This window comes from Mya arenaria, chromosome 10 (genome assembly GCF_026914265.1).
Source record: "Mya arenaria isolate MELC-2E11 chromosome 10, ASM2691426v1".
In the NCBI taxonomy this organism is placed as follows: Eukaryota; Metazoa; Mollusca; class Bivalvia; order Myida; family Myidae; genus Mya; species Mya arenaria.
Genome location: NC_069131.1, coordinates 37,475,012 through 37,491,354, shown reverse-complemented (window position 1 = coordinate 37,491,354; position 16,343 = coordinate 37,475,012). Strand labels below are relative to the sequence as shown.

The 16,343-nt window shown below is 35.4% G+C and overlaps 1 protein-coding gene across 1 annotated transcript in view; it reads right to left on the bottom strand.

Annotated features, from left to right (window-relative positions):
- LOC128206212 (neo-calmodulin-like) overlaps nt 1-15,308 on the bottom strand; it is a 181,969-nt gene extending 166,661 nt beyond the window's left edge. Inside the window, exon 1 of the mRNA XM_052908526.1 lies at nt 15,181-15,308. Within this exon, the coding sequence (XP_052764486.1) occupies nt 15,181-15,237 (57 nt within the window). The 5' untranslated portion in view covers nt 15,238-15,308. The remainder of the gene's footprint in view (nt 1-15,180) is intronic.
- Between the last annotated feature and the right edge of the window lie 1,035 nt (nt 15,309-16,343).

Genomic DNA, 16,343 nt, shown 5'->3' with positions numbered 1-16,343 from the left:
TAGGTCAGGCAGCAAGAAAAACAAGTATATTGCTTAGGCCGTACACAACTATTGCATTTAATCAAACGGTAGGTCAGGCAGCAAGAATCACAAGTTTATTGCTTAGGCCTTACAAAACTTTTGCATTTAACCACTCGGTAGGTCAGACAGCAAGAAAAACAAATATATTGCTTAGGCCTTACAAAACTATTGCATTTAACTACACGGTTGGTCAGGCAGCAAGAAAAAACAAGTATATTGCTTAGGCCTTACACAACTATTGCATTTAACCACACGGTAGGTCAGGCAGCAAGAAAAACAAGTATATTGCTTAGGCCTTACAAAACTATTGAATTTAATCAAACAGTAGGTCAGGCAGCAAGAAACACATATATATATTGCTTAGGCCTTACACAATTATTGCAGTTAATCATATGGTAGGTCAAGCAGCAAGAAACACAAGTATAAGGCTTAGGCCTTACAAAACTATTGAATTTTACCACACGGTAGTTCAGGCAGCAAGAAACTCAAGTATATTGCTTAGGTCTTACACACTTATTGCATGTAACCACACGGTATGTCAGACAGCAGGAATCATACTTATATTGCCGAGGCCTTACGCACCTTAGGCATTATATGATCGACACTACAAGAACTTGACGGCAGATAATTGGATCCACGTGGAGTATTCGCAATACAATCTTGTTCCACGAAGGCCAAGTCTTGGATGTGTTCCAGTAGGTAGGACTTAACGAGACTCTCTCATATTGTAAACTTAGGGTCTGACATTGCATGTTTCAAAGTAATGTGTGGAGTGAAAGTAGTATTTTACTTGTACACGAATGTATTGGAATGTATGAAAATGTTAAACAGTGTATTATATTTACCGTATATTAATAAATATCCGTACATAATACCAACAAGGTAATACGATATGACAGTTCAAATAATTGCATGTTCAATTATCTCCGACTCTCATCTAAGAGGTATTTGCGGATTCTATAAGATAACCAAAGTTAAACCCTCTTATGCAAAGAAGTTCATCTACGTATTCAATCGTTTATTTGTGTAAAGATCGCGCAGGGGAACTTGAGAATATATACATTTTCAACCAAGCATATGTCCAAAGGGATTGTAATAGAACCCATATTCAAGATGTTTTATTGGAATAACATTTTTCGCTATGAAATAAATCTAAAAGCATAATTCCCATGTTGGTAGATAATGTCATAACAGTAATAGAGAAATAAAAGATGAAGACCCTGAAGTGCTAAGACGCGAGGGTAATGTCGTAACTGAAATGATACTTGTTAAAGTGTTGCCATGTTTACTTAATTCTCCCTGATAAAAGAAAATCTAAGTACAATTTGAATAAATACCCTATGATATTTTGGGAAGCTGCGGTAAAATAAAATGGATATTGAATGGAAATTTTAGTTCGTTTTTTTCTTCTAATTTTATTGTATTTGAAAAAGAAATATGCGTTGTACAATTATAAAGTTTTTGGATACCTGGTGACCTCACATTTTTTTTGTATCCTTTGAGCCGAGAAAGAATATGTGAAATATTCCGATACAAATGTTTGAAAACAAGCCTTTTTATCGCCGTGAACTATTTCAAATGGATTTCAGTGAAAGATTAGAAGCACATTTTGAACTGCAAACACTTTATTTATAATGATTATCGGTCATTAAGGTTTACACAGCCATACATACACTTTATTACAACCTTTGGCTCTTCAACAGCGATACAAATTAGTATTCAGTGAGCCACACCCTTTAAAATGATACCAACAATACCGAGGGCCACCTAATGTCAACATTAAACAAAATAACCAATGGCTTCATCAAATGAGTAATTCATTGGATCTCTTAAAATGAACACCGTGGTGACTTACAATTATGACCTTCATTTACAAACATCATCATCAGCATGTCTCGTTAATGATTGGCTTTATAAACAAAAAAAGGTATATTTGCCCTTAATTGTAACGGAGCACTCATGAGCGGGCTGCTGCTGGAGGACTGAATGTTTTACAAATTATTATATGATGCAACATATACATACATTTTAAAACGATACAAAAATAATCGCTGAAGACATGGGGATATGTTTACTGACCAGATACGTTCTGGAAGCATCCAGGCTGATGTGTTTATTAATGGCTAGGGGTAATTTGTTTTGAAATTTGGTGGTAGCCGGGAAACCTTGGTTTAATATAGGAGGTTTTGGTTAGGGGTTTGGCAGAATTATGTTGTTTTTTGCATTACAAAGGTGGCGATCTTGTGGGCGACGGTACCGTTAATATTTTTCTACGTAAGATATATTAAAAAGACAAGCAACTCTCAGAAGAGATTTATTGAACACTAAGTTAAAGTGAAGAGTGACGAGTGCCACACGTCTTCAGTAAATAGGTCGAACGTGGTAACCTATGTTATAATGATACGATGTTATAATGTACTCTTAATGATCACGCTGAGTAACGGTAATTGTTAAATATAAAACAAACACAAATACATGGTTAAACATTACTTACAAGCAATCAGGCTTTATCGATGAGAAGGCTTTATATCCAAAATGCACATTTAGAGAAATTCGTAATGAAACCTGCAAGAAAATGGAACTGAATAATCCAAGACTCAAGTGTGATGTCCGAAGCTCCATAATAGCCCGGTCAAGCAACCAAATCGTTGCCAATAATTCCTACCAGTCTGGTATAGATTTATTTGTTGACATTGTCTACAAAATAAGCGCTGATAATTCTGATTTATATATTGATGGCTTTTCCCGAAATTGCCAAGGATTATTAACGTGACAGGGACTCAGCGTCTACAAGCTATTTTTGTATCACGTAATGGACGGCTCTTTTATTCCTAATGTCAGAGCATTATTAAGGTTCCAAGTTTTTAATATTAATCGGAAAAAGTGTGGCGGCTGTTTACATGTTTTAGTACGTACGTATGTTTTGTTCTTTGTCTACCATAGAATAATACTTCCAGTTTAGTGCCACCAATGTTTACCTGTTAGTACATAACTTAGTGTTTGCATTTTGTGTGGGCTCATAACAATCGAGGATTTGTTTTAATTTTTATGTTTGTTTATGCTGTGAAGATCGATTCCGGCGCATACACCTAGATAACACTTTAATCAATCTGTTGTTCCGCCGAGGCGAACATGTTAAACAAGTGTAGTAGCAAAAGGTAACACATACTTGGTGTTTCCATTTAAGTGTGGGCAAATAACAATCTTTTTTTAAAACATGCTGGTGATTAAATTCACGTAGATCAATTCCGACGAATACACCTAGATATATAAAATTTCAATCAATTTGTTGTTCAACCTAGGCTAACTTGTTAAACTAGTGTAGTAGTAAAAGGTTGCATATATTTGGTGTTTGTAATTTTGTGTTGGCCAACGAAAATTGCTTTTTTATTATTTTTACGTTAATCTATTATAAGGAATGCACCGAAAAAACCATCATGGAGTATATTTCAGTCTTCTATTTTTCTACCATGGCTTATTGAAATTCTATGAAAAAAATATTATTATAATTTAGACTTTAGAATAATATTTATTAATAGCCTCCCAAATCCCTATTATCCTGTTAGTTCAGATCTGTAACGTTTTGATTAAGATACTCATTATTGTTGTTTTTTTAAACACTTTTTCTTCTGTGTTTTTTCTTTGTTATGTGCTATGTACCATTGTCAGCATATTCATTATGTTCTCGTGCATATCATGTTTGTCAAGAAACTGTTATTAACATGTTAACGGCAATCAACAATTCTGTCTGTCTGTCAGTCTTATTTATTTGCTGGTCCTTATAGCTCAAACATTGTTAAAAAGGCTACCACTTTATTATTGCTATTTCGGAAAAAACGTATTGAAAACGTTACGGCCTAAAATATATGTCTCAAAAATGTACAAATTAGTTTAACCAAGTAACCTATTTTAAATCCTTGGAGGTATGAATTAATAATTTCCAAACATACAAATATTATTTTTTTAGTAAAAAGTTGTAAACCGAGATATTATTTTGTTTTTTATTTCTGAATCTGTACCCAGAAACTTTCTTATTCAATTATAAATATATATTATTATTACTTTTTACATCGTTTACAGAACGTAATCATAGTCAGAGTTTGCCACTTGGAAAGTTAGTAACAAGTAAATAGGTTGTGTGTTTTTTTCGGTATACTATATGAGTCAAAATCTATCCGCCTTCCAATTTCCTTAGGAAGCACAAGAACTGAGGTAAAACGACGTCTTATATCATCCTCGGCACATGCCTTCAATATTATTGCTCACAATAGATAACTCCGCTTAGCGGCTACTTCCCTTGGCGGAAATGATATCACTGTCATCACGTGATGAATATCAAAATCGCGTGACGTCTTTCAAAACGTTAATTTCTCTTTCATTTGATCTTCTTTTTTAACTTTGAAAACATCCATATAAAGTAAACCTTTATTTACATGGCTTCATAGGTTTACAATTTTGAGGGTATTATATTACTTTCTACGATATTGACGAAAAAAGTAAATTTGGACGATTTTAGGCGGGGGGGGGGGGGGTATTGTGCGCACCGGGTGCCATCCCCGCCCTCCCCCTTTCCCTGAATCCCTGATTCCCTAGAAACTGTGTAGAAATCCTCGCATGTAAATACAGATATGTTCTGAAAAGGAGAACATTGGGAAACAAACGATACATTCAATGTCTCGCCAAGGTTTAGACTGGTCGCAGTGAAACAATTAGTTGGATACAGTGTCCACAAATTAACAGACACTCAATTTTTATTGTCACCGTAACATTTGTAACAAGAGACGTTTACAGAACAAAATTACAAGCAATGCAACAATTCCCATGACAAACTTATAATAATTGGCAATCTTAGGGCGTTTTTGTTTTGGTTTTGGTTTCAATGGTTTCAGCAGTTACGAAACCGGTTTTGATAGTTTTGCTTGAAGCAACAAATGCATGGTTTTGTGTACATTTTCAACAATATGGCGGAGCTACTGTAGCTACTGAGCTACCCAATTACTAATGTAACCCTTTTCATTTAGCTGATTGGCCCCACTATCCGCCATGCTGTTTTCAAAGTAAATTAGTTTTCGGATGGAACGAACCGATGAAACCGCCTCCGGTAGGGGTTTCAATAGTTTCAAAAACCGGTTTCGGTTTTTGTTAAAAAACGATTGAAACTGGTTTGGGTTTTATTTGAAACAGTGACAACAAATACACAGTTCGTGAAACCGATATTAAACCGAAACCAGTTTATTACCAACAAAAACGCCCTAAGAATACTAAGTACAGTGACGTAATAACGTGTGACAAGCACCGGCTTGTACTGGTTTGAATGTACGTGAAGTTAGCGGCCTAGCGGAGTGAGGTTAGCGGCCTAGCGGCGTGAAGTTAGCGGCCTAGCGGCCAAGCGGCCATGCAGCCAAGCGGCGTGAAGTTGGCGGCCTAGCGACCTGGTGGCCTATTTTTTTGCATTTTCTTCTAAAACTATGACATATTAACTGTTTTTATGCACAAATTAACACTTTGAAGCTATTAGCGATTATCAACAGTTTTTTTTTTTCAAAAACGTCGATAAAGCAGTCAGCTATTTCAAAGTATTAAACATGCCTGTTCTTCTAAAAGAAGATTGTTTTAGAAGAAAATGCATGCATACATGCTTTGAAATAGGATAGCATTTTAGACCGCCAGGCCGCTAGGCCGCTAACTTCACGCCGCTAGGCCGCTAGGCCGCTAGGCCGCTAGGCCGCTAGGCCGCTAACTTCACGCTGCTAGGCCGTTAGGCCGCTAACTTCACGTACATCTGGTTTGAGTGGTTTTATATTTGAGTTGTCCTAAAAAAATGGTTAAACTGGAAAAACACAAGTATGTAATTATTTAGAATTGTTTCCGTCGTACACAAGAAAGCCACAAGTAAATGTATACATATGCGATTTTAGTTTGACTCTAAATATAAATTGATGGTTGGTGGTAAACTTGAGCGAGATAAATTATGTATATATTTCTTAAAGCTGCACTCTCACAGATTGAACGTTTTGACAACTTTTTTATTTTTTATCTTGGAACGAGCCAATTTTTGTGAAAATCCATGGAAACCAATTATATCAGACTGCTAACAAAAAAATAGATCGCAAAACTTGATTTTTTATGCATTTTCTTAAACCGTTATTAACGGTTTAAGCCATTAAATATTAATTTTAAAACGGAAATATGACAATCTGTGATCTTATCTTTTGTCAGCAGTCTTATACCATTGGTTTGCAGATATTAACGCAAAAATTTGCCCTTTCCAAGACAAAAAATAAAAAAGTTGTAAAAATGGTAAATCTGTGAGTGTGCAGCTTTAAGGTAAATGTCTCACAAGCATATTACATCTTATTTCTCGGTTAAAGCTAAAAATCATATGAAAGAATAGGTATTTAAGGCAACGATAAATTGATTGCTTAATTTTAAACTACGCCCGCCCTTACTTTTCCCGCCGCCCCTTACTGACTCAAATAAAAATGTTGCACTAGGGTCTGTGTTTGCGTTTCGGTTCCGTACTTTCCGGGAACGGCCTTTTTTATACCTACGGTGTCGATGTATAACATTCAGATGTAAAAACGGATAATTGATATGATGGTGTTTATGGTTCTTCTAGAAACACATGTATATGGTCCCTTAAGAAATAAGGAAGAGCATGAACATATATTCAACGGTAAAACACTCATCTAAGAAAATTTAAAAAAAATAAAATCGTTCTCCACCCACTCCCCAACACCCCCCCCCCCCCCCCAACCCCATTTAAAAAAATGGATGAAAATCTAGCAGCTAATTAATATTTGCCTAATTAAAATATAGCGTACAAAGAATTATGATTGTGGTGGTGATGTTTTTTCACTGTCTGATTGATACTTTGTAGTATACTCAAATGCCATTTAATGTTATATCATAATTATTCGTAATATTGATTTCAGGATTATTTTACGTTTGGAAGTTAAAACATACAAATCAGTTTATACAGTAAGCAACCTTTGTTATGCTAGTAGGGCAAGCCGGCCCCAGACTGTATAATCAAAACAGTATATCCAGGAATACCACTCTCCAATCAGCGTGGTTTCTAATCTAGTTAGAGGATCTCCAGACAATTTTCTAAGTCCACGAAAACAATTAATAATTCATTACCCACACGCGCGGAAAGGCAGTTTAGACTCGATTTAATTTAATTAAAATTGACAGAGACGATTACTTGAAGATGTAGGTAATATCGTATCTTTCACACTGATGCTTATACAGTCGAACCCCGATGGCTCGAATTCGCAGGGACCGAAGAAAATACATCGAGCATCGTAACATTCGAGCCAAGCGGGAATGCTTACATTCAGTATAAAGCAATAGGTCCTTATATCAAGTTCGAGCAAAGGTGGAATTCGAGCAAAGCGAGTTCGATCCAAAGAGGAATTCGAGCAAAGCATGTTCGAGCCAACGAGGAATTCGAGCAAAGCGAGTTCTAGTCAATGGGTTTCGACTGAAGGCACTTTTCCTTTTATTTCATATACCACTGCCGAAGTTCCAAATTGGCACTTTTGGCCCGGGTCTGCACATTTCAAAAATGGTATTTTTTTAAAGGTAAAAATGCAGTTTTAATTGAAGGAGTAGGGGGTAAATGCTTTAGGTAAGAATATTAGCAAGTCTTGGGGAGCTTTGAAACATGCGCCAGCAACGTCCTAAGTACCCAGGCCTGCATATCATTCTGGTCTAGCTACGCGCCTGCATACGATATGTTTGGCAAAATAGGCATGTTCTTAAAGTAGAAATACTGACATGGCATACTCCATTCCGAATATTAACAAACCGAGCGTATATTGCATTTACCCTTTTTTTTTCTAGCGTACGCTGTTTTCAAGGATTTTCAACTTGTATTATAATTATATAGATTTCTCGTATAAGGCACGCAGTGTCCATTAAGTGTGTGTGTTTTAAGACGCAGTTTTCACTAGGTTTTCCAATCATTCAATAAGTTTCTCTGATATTGGTCACAACATTCCAGGGGGTTTATCCTTTAAACGCTATATCAATAGTGTTTATTTTCAATTTTGGTATGCAGTAAGGATCAAGCCGCAACCATTAGGCACTCTTCGGCCATTCTACATGTATATAGACGGTAAACAGTGTCCAGAAATCTTTACATTTAACTTCTTTGCAAGTAGATTGCGTAGTAATTCCAATTAAGCAGTTACACGTAATGACTTTCCTCTTTTGAATCTTAATTTTTAATGCAATTATAACATTCACTGGCAATCAATTAAAACTTAGATATAGTAAGTACACCTTACCACACTACACTTAATTTAAACTATTTTTAGAAGTATATGAACTACTTCCATTGATGTACCGTCATACATTCGATGTTGTTTTCGATGGACCGCAACATGTCCGATTCACTACGCAGACACTAACCACTACGCACTATTCGGTACGCAGACTGCCATTTTACACCTGATTAACAGTCGAATCCCGTTGGCTCGAACTCGCTTGACTCGAGCTCCTTTTTGGTTCGAACAAGATGAAAAGGACGATTTCTCTATATTGTTTACTAGTATATCCGCTAGGCTCCAAGTTTCTGAGGCTCGAGGTATTTTCGCCGGCCCCTGGCAGTTCCAGCTAACGGGGTCCAACTATGAAAATATTAAGAAGCCATAAAGTATGCAGTATTCAATTAGCTATTTGAAAACTTAGAAAACAATTTCTCCCACCTCAGATAAGTAGATGCAATAATTTAACCGTGCTAGAAATTATTATCTTGCCCACGGGCGAAGATAAAATGCCCGTATGGAACTCCTGTTTAATGGTCACCACATTGTAATTACCTCCCTTGTTGAAGATTGGCGTCTGTAGTTTCATGAATATCTTGTCTTGTTGCAATATTTAGAATGCTAATTAATTACTTCTCGCTTCATATGTCAACATAAAACAGTTTTCAAGCAGCTTTCAAAAAATAATGTTTCACTCTCCTATTATTCAAAAACCGATTTGACTATTTACACAATCTGAATCACTGCGCGCATATCCATGACAACCACGAATTATCGCATATCCATACGCAATTATTTTCGCTAAGCACAAAAGAGTTCCAGCAAAAATACATTTTTATTTGATTTTGTTTAACTGAGGTGGGAGAAAAAGCATCTACCATAGCCACTCGTGTAAGATAGGTTCATCCCGACCCTCGCGCAGGGTGTTTTGCGGAAACTCGGTAAACCTCGTTTCCGCAAAACACCCTACCCTCGGGTCGGAATGAACCTACCTTACACTCTCGGCCATGGAAGATACTTATAATCTCTTTAATCTTATGTTTGGCATGAAATTCAGTGAACTTATCAATTAATATAATCGAACATTACAGACATTCATGAAATAGTAAAATGCTTCTTTAAATGTGTTGCTTTCATGTGGAATGGTTTAACACGTTTGCCTCGATCATAGTTTATAACAACCACCTTTTTCAGAAAATTGCTCCTAAAGTGACACTCATATTTAAAATCAATACATACACATGTTTTACAAACACAAATTACTACTGATAAACCTTTAACAATAATAATGCATTTATGGAAACTATTCATTACTGATAACAAGATTGTAACCGTTTATTTTATAGCCTAAAACGCTCAAGTATTTAATGACTGGCGAGTCCTAAAAGATTTTCAGTGATCAACTATCTTCAACCTAGGTTGAAATGCCATTTTATCTGCACCTTTCTTTCAGATTGAACACGCTATCCTTCACAAAAACCATTGTTTTCGGTATTATTCATCCTTGTCTGTAAATTAAAATAACTGTATTAGTTCTGGTACATCTCATTTGGGAGTAATAATTAGAGTGCATCTATAATTAACATTTCTATCATCTTCCGCAGCACAAGCAGAATTTCGATAGCACTTTCTATCGCTGTACTTTTACAAAGATTATGTTGTGTTTTCGATATAAATTTTGTTCTAGTAACAGAAAGGAGATTGCGTATTTCCTTCCAGGATATTGCTATAATTTTGTTTATGGTTTTAAAGCTGCACCCTCACAGATTAGCCGTTTTAACATTTTGTTTTTACTTTCGTCTTGGGGTGAGCCAATTTTGGCGTAACAATCTGCAAACCAGTGATATAAGACTGCTGACAAAAGATCAGATCGCAGTTTATCATATCACCGTTCGAAAATTAATGTTTTATGGCTAAAAGCGTTACTAAAGCTTTAAGAAAAATGCATGAAACATCAATATATGAACGCAATTATGAAAATCTGCTGTCTGATTTTTGTCAGCAGTCTTATATTAATGGTTTCCATAAATCTTCGCGGAAAATGGCGAGTATTTAGAGAAAAGAAATAAAATAAAATTGTCAAAACGTTCAATCTGTGAGAGTGCAGCTTTAAATTAATTTCACCACTTACATACCTTTACTATATACAAACAAAAGTACAAAGTAAAGCAATTACATAAACATTTTCATCATACCATTCTTTCAAAATGCGTAGATTTATATTTACAAATTACAGAAATCCAGACATCTAAGAATAACGGTTTACAAGTGCGGCGCGTAATTAACGCAAACGCTTGTCTGTTTTTGTCAGTCGAAAATGGGGCATAATTCGACAATAAAAAACACTTGTGGTTCGACTTAAAGTGTACAAGATTTCATTTAAATACCTAGATTGGTTTTAGCTTTCGTATTTGGTTTTAGTTGTTTCACGCCGACGATGAAACCGCCAAAGACGCCTAGGTATTATTTCGACCTATAAAGCTATAAAGGGCCATAACTCGTCAAATATTAAAAAGATTTGTGAATGGTCTTTGAATATCTTGAATATGTTTTTCTTTCTGTCATCAGAGTAAGTCTTTGGTTTAAGGCGTTGCGCGCCGACGCCGACGATGACGCCGCCAACGCCACCAACGCCGCCAAAGTATATCGACCTTTTTCTTCGAGAAACGGACAAGCTTACAAAGGGCCATTACTCGACAGATATTAAAAGAAGATTTATGGATGGTCTCTGATCATCTTGAACTTTTAAGTTTCTTTCTTCAATTTTAGTGTTTGGTTAAAGGTGTTGTGGGCCGATGATGACGCTGTGTACTACAGCGACAACGACACTAATTAAATACCGAGACCTTTTTTTCTTAAATCCTACCAGCTAAAATATAGTGGTGTTTGGTTTCAAGACTACTTTTGTTTTTCTTCTTTTTTTTAGTCATTTATATTGCATATTACAAAACAGCGACCATTATCTTTTCAAATGACAGCACCAGTATCACGAATATACATGTACTTTTAAAGTCAAATCTCAATCACAGTCTCAACTCATTTTTCCACATTTCAAAAGGCATTCTATCTCAGAACGTGTTGATTAAAGCCTTAAGTCAAGATTCTAAGAGATATATAGTTCACAGCCAAACATTTATTTCAGTACAATATATTTTTAACAAAATTATTTCTAATTCAAGTATATAGCTCTAGAATCTGTTTTTCTATGAAATATTGAGATTTTTTTTTATCAACACATTCTATGGGAAAATACGTTTTCAAATAGTATAAAACATGCAGATTTTATCTCATACAATATTTGTAAGTGGTAAATCGAGTTAAAATTGAGATTGAGAATTTACTTGAGTATTTTTGTATGTTTTTTGGGGCCAGGAATTAGAAAGAAATAAAATCTACAATAATTTCATATTTTTATATAGCAATTTTTTTATTAGGAAGTAGTACTCTTTAACACTATTATATTGTTTCGCTGGACATTACAACTTACAATATGGTGAATGTAACTATCAGAGAATGAGCTTCGTCATTGGTCGACATCTTTAAACCTCTTTGGGACATGGATGGATGGATGGATAGATGGATGGATATGGATGGATAGATGGATGGATATGGATGGATGGATGGATGGATGGATGGATGGATGGATGGATGGATGGATGGATGGATATATTTCAGTAATGAATGCACAAACATGGACCTGTAGAGTAAATACTGTAGAGTAAATAAAGCATTATACATACATGATTTTATGAATAGCGATGACAGGCACACCAAACCAAGGAGTACACAAAAAGAGAAAAATCTTATAAATAAATCTATAAACATATGATCAATTCATTATATAAAAAAACACCGGCAATTCTTTATTAAAACTCCAACCCTTTAATACCATAAATAATTCCACTTCGAAGGTCATTGTTAAATGAAAGGGGAGATCACTGGGTAGGGGATTATATAATCTTAGCCAACAGTGTTTGCTCCTTAATAGCTAAGTAAACAACAATGTATAATATAGTTTATGTATATCACAAAACAAGTAACATGGGAAATAACAGAGCTGAACTGTGAAATAGACAAGGATTACTGAGTTGCCTCCCTTGACAGGTTCGAAAACAACTCCGGTCACAGGGTTGAGGTCAGGATTTGGCGATAGAGGAGGCGCAATCACATTAGAGACACCTTAGGTCGTACGTACTAGTGTTGGGAATTGGACAGAAAAAAATACTATCGATAATCGGTTTATGAAACCGATTATAATCGATTTAATCATTATTTCATTATGTTGGTCATGATATTTTAGGCATAAATATACAGTACATGCACCAGTTTTAAAAATTCCCTTACAATATTGTTTGTACATTTCTTTATATAAACTACATTATTTATTCAGAACGCAACTATCTGTTACTAGTGTTTACAACTTACTAGTATAGAACATGAGACCACAGGCTTTATATTTTGTCTTACATTTAGTATTAATACATGTGTAAAATAAACACAAATAAAGATATCAATTTCTTTTTAATAATTAATCAGTAACAAGAACAAAAACCAGTTGAATATTCTATATGTTTTACAAGAAAACTGAGAAAACTAAATTGCATGGTTAGAAGTAACGGTAACATGTTTTAAAAATCACTTTCAAACCACAAACATGAGAAGTTGAAAACTAATTCTTTAGCAGTTAAATTACAAAGAAATTTTGTAATAAGGTACTGTTGTGACATACTGCCTTGATAAGAATATGACTAGATAATATAACATAGTAACATTTCAGCAGTAACTAACATTAACCAGAAATAAGTAAATAAGTCGGTAGCGGTTTTACCCCTTGTTACTATAATCGATTGTTCAAATTTCACTATCGATTGCCGCCGACGCAGGCCTTTCCGATCAATTGTCGGTTATAATCGATCATCGGCACAACACTAGTACGTACCCTCACGCAGAAACAAAATAGTCAGTGTTAAAGGAGCTAGATGTCAGATGATACAGTTGCGAGATAAAAAAAAAATTGTCAAAAACTGAAATAAAATTGAAGTCGTTGTGTACATTGCATTGACTCTTACCTACTAATGTACGACATCGCTTACGACACATACATCTTTCGCAGTTTTTGCGCAGTTTTCCAGTTCGAAATTTACTACGGTTGTCCATGGACCAGGTAAATCCCAGTGAGTTTAGCGTCGGTATATTAATCGGTACTAATAAACGGATATGATTTATACTGGGAAACCATTATGCGCTATTTTAAACGGGGAAACACAGATGAGACAGCAACTTGTTTGTTGCGTTTATTAATTAAACCATGTACAGTGACGTATTATCGGCCTCCTACTAGGTCGCATTGACACATATATATGCTTTTTTGAGGAAATACTGTATTTGCCGATTTTTGAACATCTGGTGTATATTGTCTTAAACGTGGTCAGAGGCTCTTTGGGGAACTCACCCATCATGATAGCGACGTTTCAATCTGAAATGGTGCATTGTCGTATATTCTATTCATATTGAACCACCTTTGGTGTATATTTTTGAGGTTCTTTGGGCAGTGTGCGCACGTCCGAGGTGCAGACCCTAAGCTGCGCCCATCTAATGCCTAATCCAGGATTTGCTCTTGAAAGCTGAACCGAAAATCATCAAGAGACGCACAGTACTAACACACTGAAGACTTAAATATTAAAAAATTGTTAATCAATACATACTTTGATAAGTTCCCCCTTAAAGACATGTAAATTTAATCAAATATTATTTTTAGTTATTGACTTATGGATTTCATTCAATAGGCTATTGTGCTTTCATAGTTTTAGTTCATTTACTTCGTCAAAAAAGTTTGGTTTCAAATCATATTTAAATGTATGACCAGTCCAAAATACATTCGAACCCCGTTGGCTCGAAAACTCAGGAACTCGCTAAAATACTTTGAAATTTAATTCAAGCGTGAATGATTACATTCAGTAAAAACAAAATCAGTCCTAAACATCCAGTTTGAGCCAACGAAAAAATCGAGCCGAACGAGTTCGAGCCAACGGAGTTCATGTTTTGTATTAAAAAAAAGTTTTTACGGTGATACATTTGAAAACACTTATCTTATCATTATTTTACTATTTGATGACGAAATTGCAGAGAAAAATACGGTGAAGGTATTCAAAAATATTTTGGCTTTCGTTGGATGCGAACCCACACCGGTAAAGTCAAGATTAAATAGGAGCCCAATGCCTTGACCACTCGTTCACAACATGGCCTTATACAACAAATATTGATATGTATACGTTTTAACAATACATTGGCAACATTAAGTGATAATATCAATTACCCAATTACGCAACAACGTTAGTAACGCTATTCAAAATTGTGGACTTAAAAGTCAATACTTGTGCATGTATCAACTATTGGTTTTGGCCGTAAGATATTAGCCTTTACAATCATTTTGCCACACTTCATTTGCCATATTATTTTTGCATTTAACAAAACATGAGCGAGTCCCTTTTTATGTAACGTTGTCTGACTTGCTCACATTTTAAAGACACGGTTTGTCATCTCTATAGTTTGCATTTTATCCTTGAAAACCTGGTAGCACTTAAAATAAGCAGGGGTCTGATATTGAGCCTTCGTTTCTAGTGGCGGCTCAGTGATTTGTCATGGGAGGGGGTTGGGGCGTAGCGGTGAGGGTAATCTAATACTTGCGCTGCCTCGTCCGTAAAAAATTGTTTTTTTAGGGTCTCCCAAAACAAAACGTTTGCTGTTGTTAGTCTGGCGCTAGTGTTTCTGATTATGGGAGCTCACAAAAATAAAATTTGACACTTTAAGTAGGAGATGCCCAAACACACAAACGCTCCAACCCCCGAATCACTTGATCTTTTTGCTTCTGCAACTTGCCACTTACCTTTCCATTTAGGCCTCTGGTACATCCACAACACTCCATCTCCAACTTATTGCACATGTGTGAAGGATTGCGCCCTTTTGTTCTTACGTAAGACCTGTTTGAGTTTAATGTAGGCTATCGAGTTGTTCCCCTTTTTCAATGCATGCTGATAGCCAATGCTCAGGAATTGATGATTGCGTTTCGTAAATTTTCCACACAAGCTGCAAGATACGATAATCGATAATCCTTGTATTTCTCGTTATTGCAAGCTCATAACGAATAGCAGTACATGAATTGAACTTCCAACCTCTAACAGGTGTTTTCTTATTTAAACCACATCCAATACACAACTTTGAGAAGCTTATTTTTTTCAGAAAGAAAATCAAACATCTTATATTGCTATGAAGAGTTTTCCAAGAAGCAATTTGATTACAGCGTATAGATCAACAGAGTGTTTCCTTATCTTAACGCACACCCATTACACGTTTTTTTTTGGAAAGAAAATCAAATATCTTAATATGTTGTCATGAAGAGTATTCAAAGATGCAATTTGATTACCTCGTATGGATCATACGAAGTTTTTCTACCGTTAATAGCGTGTATTATTCATAATCAAAAGTTAAATGATCATTCTTTTTCATTTTGCTTTTACTTCAGGGTAATTTAAGAGCTAGAAAATGCGTCTTAAAACATCCATAAACACATGCTTTACAGCTGTAAAAAACATATTCCATATACATGTACGATCGACCTAAATCCAGCGATTAACTTTCACAAAACATTAATACAAATTTACATATTCTCTTTTCGAAATATTTCCACAACACATGAATGCCAGATTTCTGTTAAAACAATCCCGAAAATATGCAAGTCTTTCAATGATTTATGATAAAAATAAAAAATACGCTGCCAGGTTTATCGTTAAACCGTGCTTCATATTTTGTTTGAAATGTATTTTCTCAACCAGGTAAGTGAAATGCTGATCCATGGGTAAAGTTGCTTGAATAATGTTCTTTTCCCGATTGAGTCACAGTTGAAGCAAAATTCATCAAGTGGCTTAGGAAACTGTTTTTCAGTTACAGGTGCGGTTCCAGGATTCGACCTTAGAGGGGGCGTGATTAAAATACCTGGCATAACGTTTTGACTTTCGCCCGTCCCCCAGAACCCAAACTGATTTTGTTCAA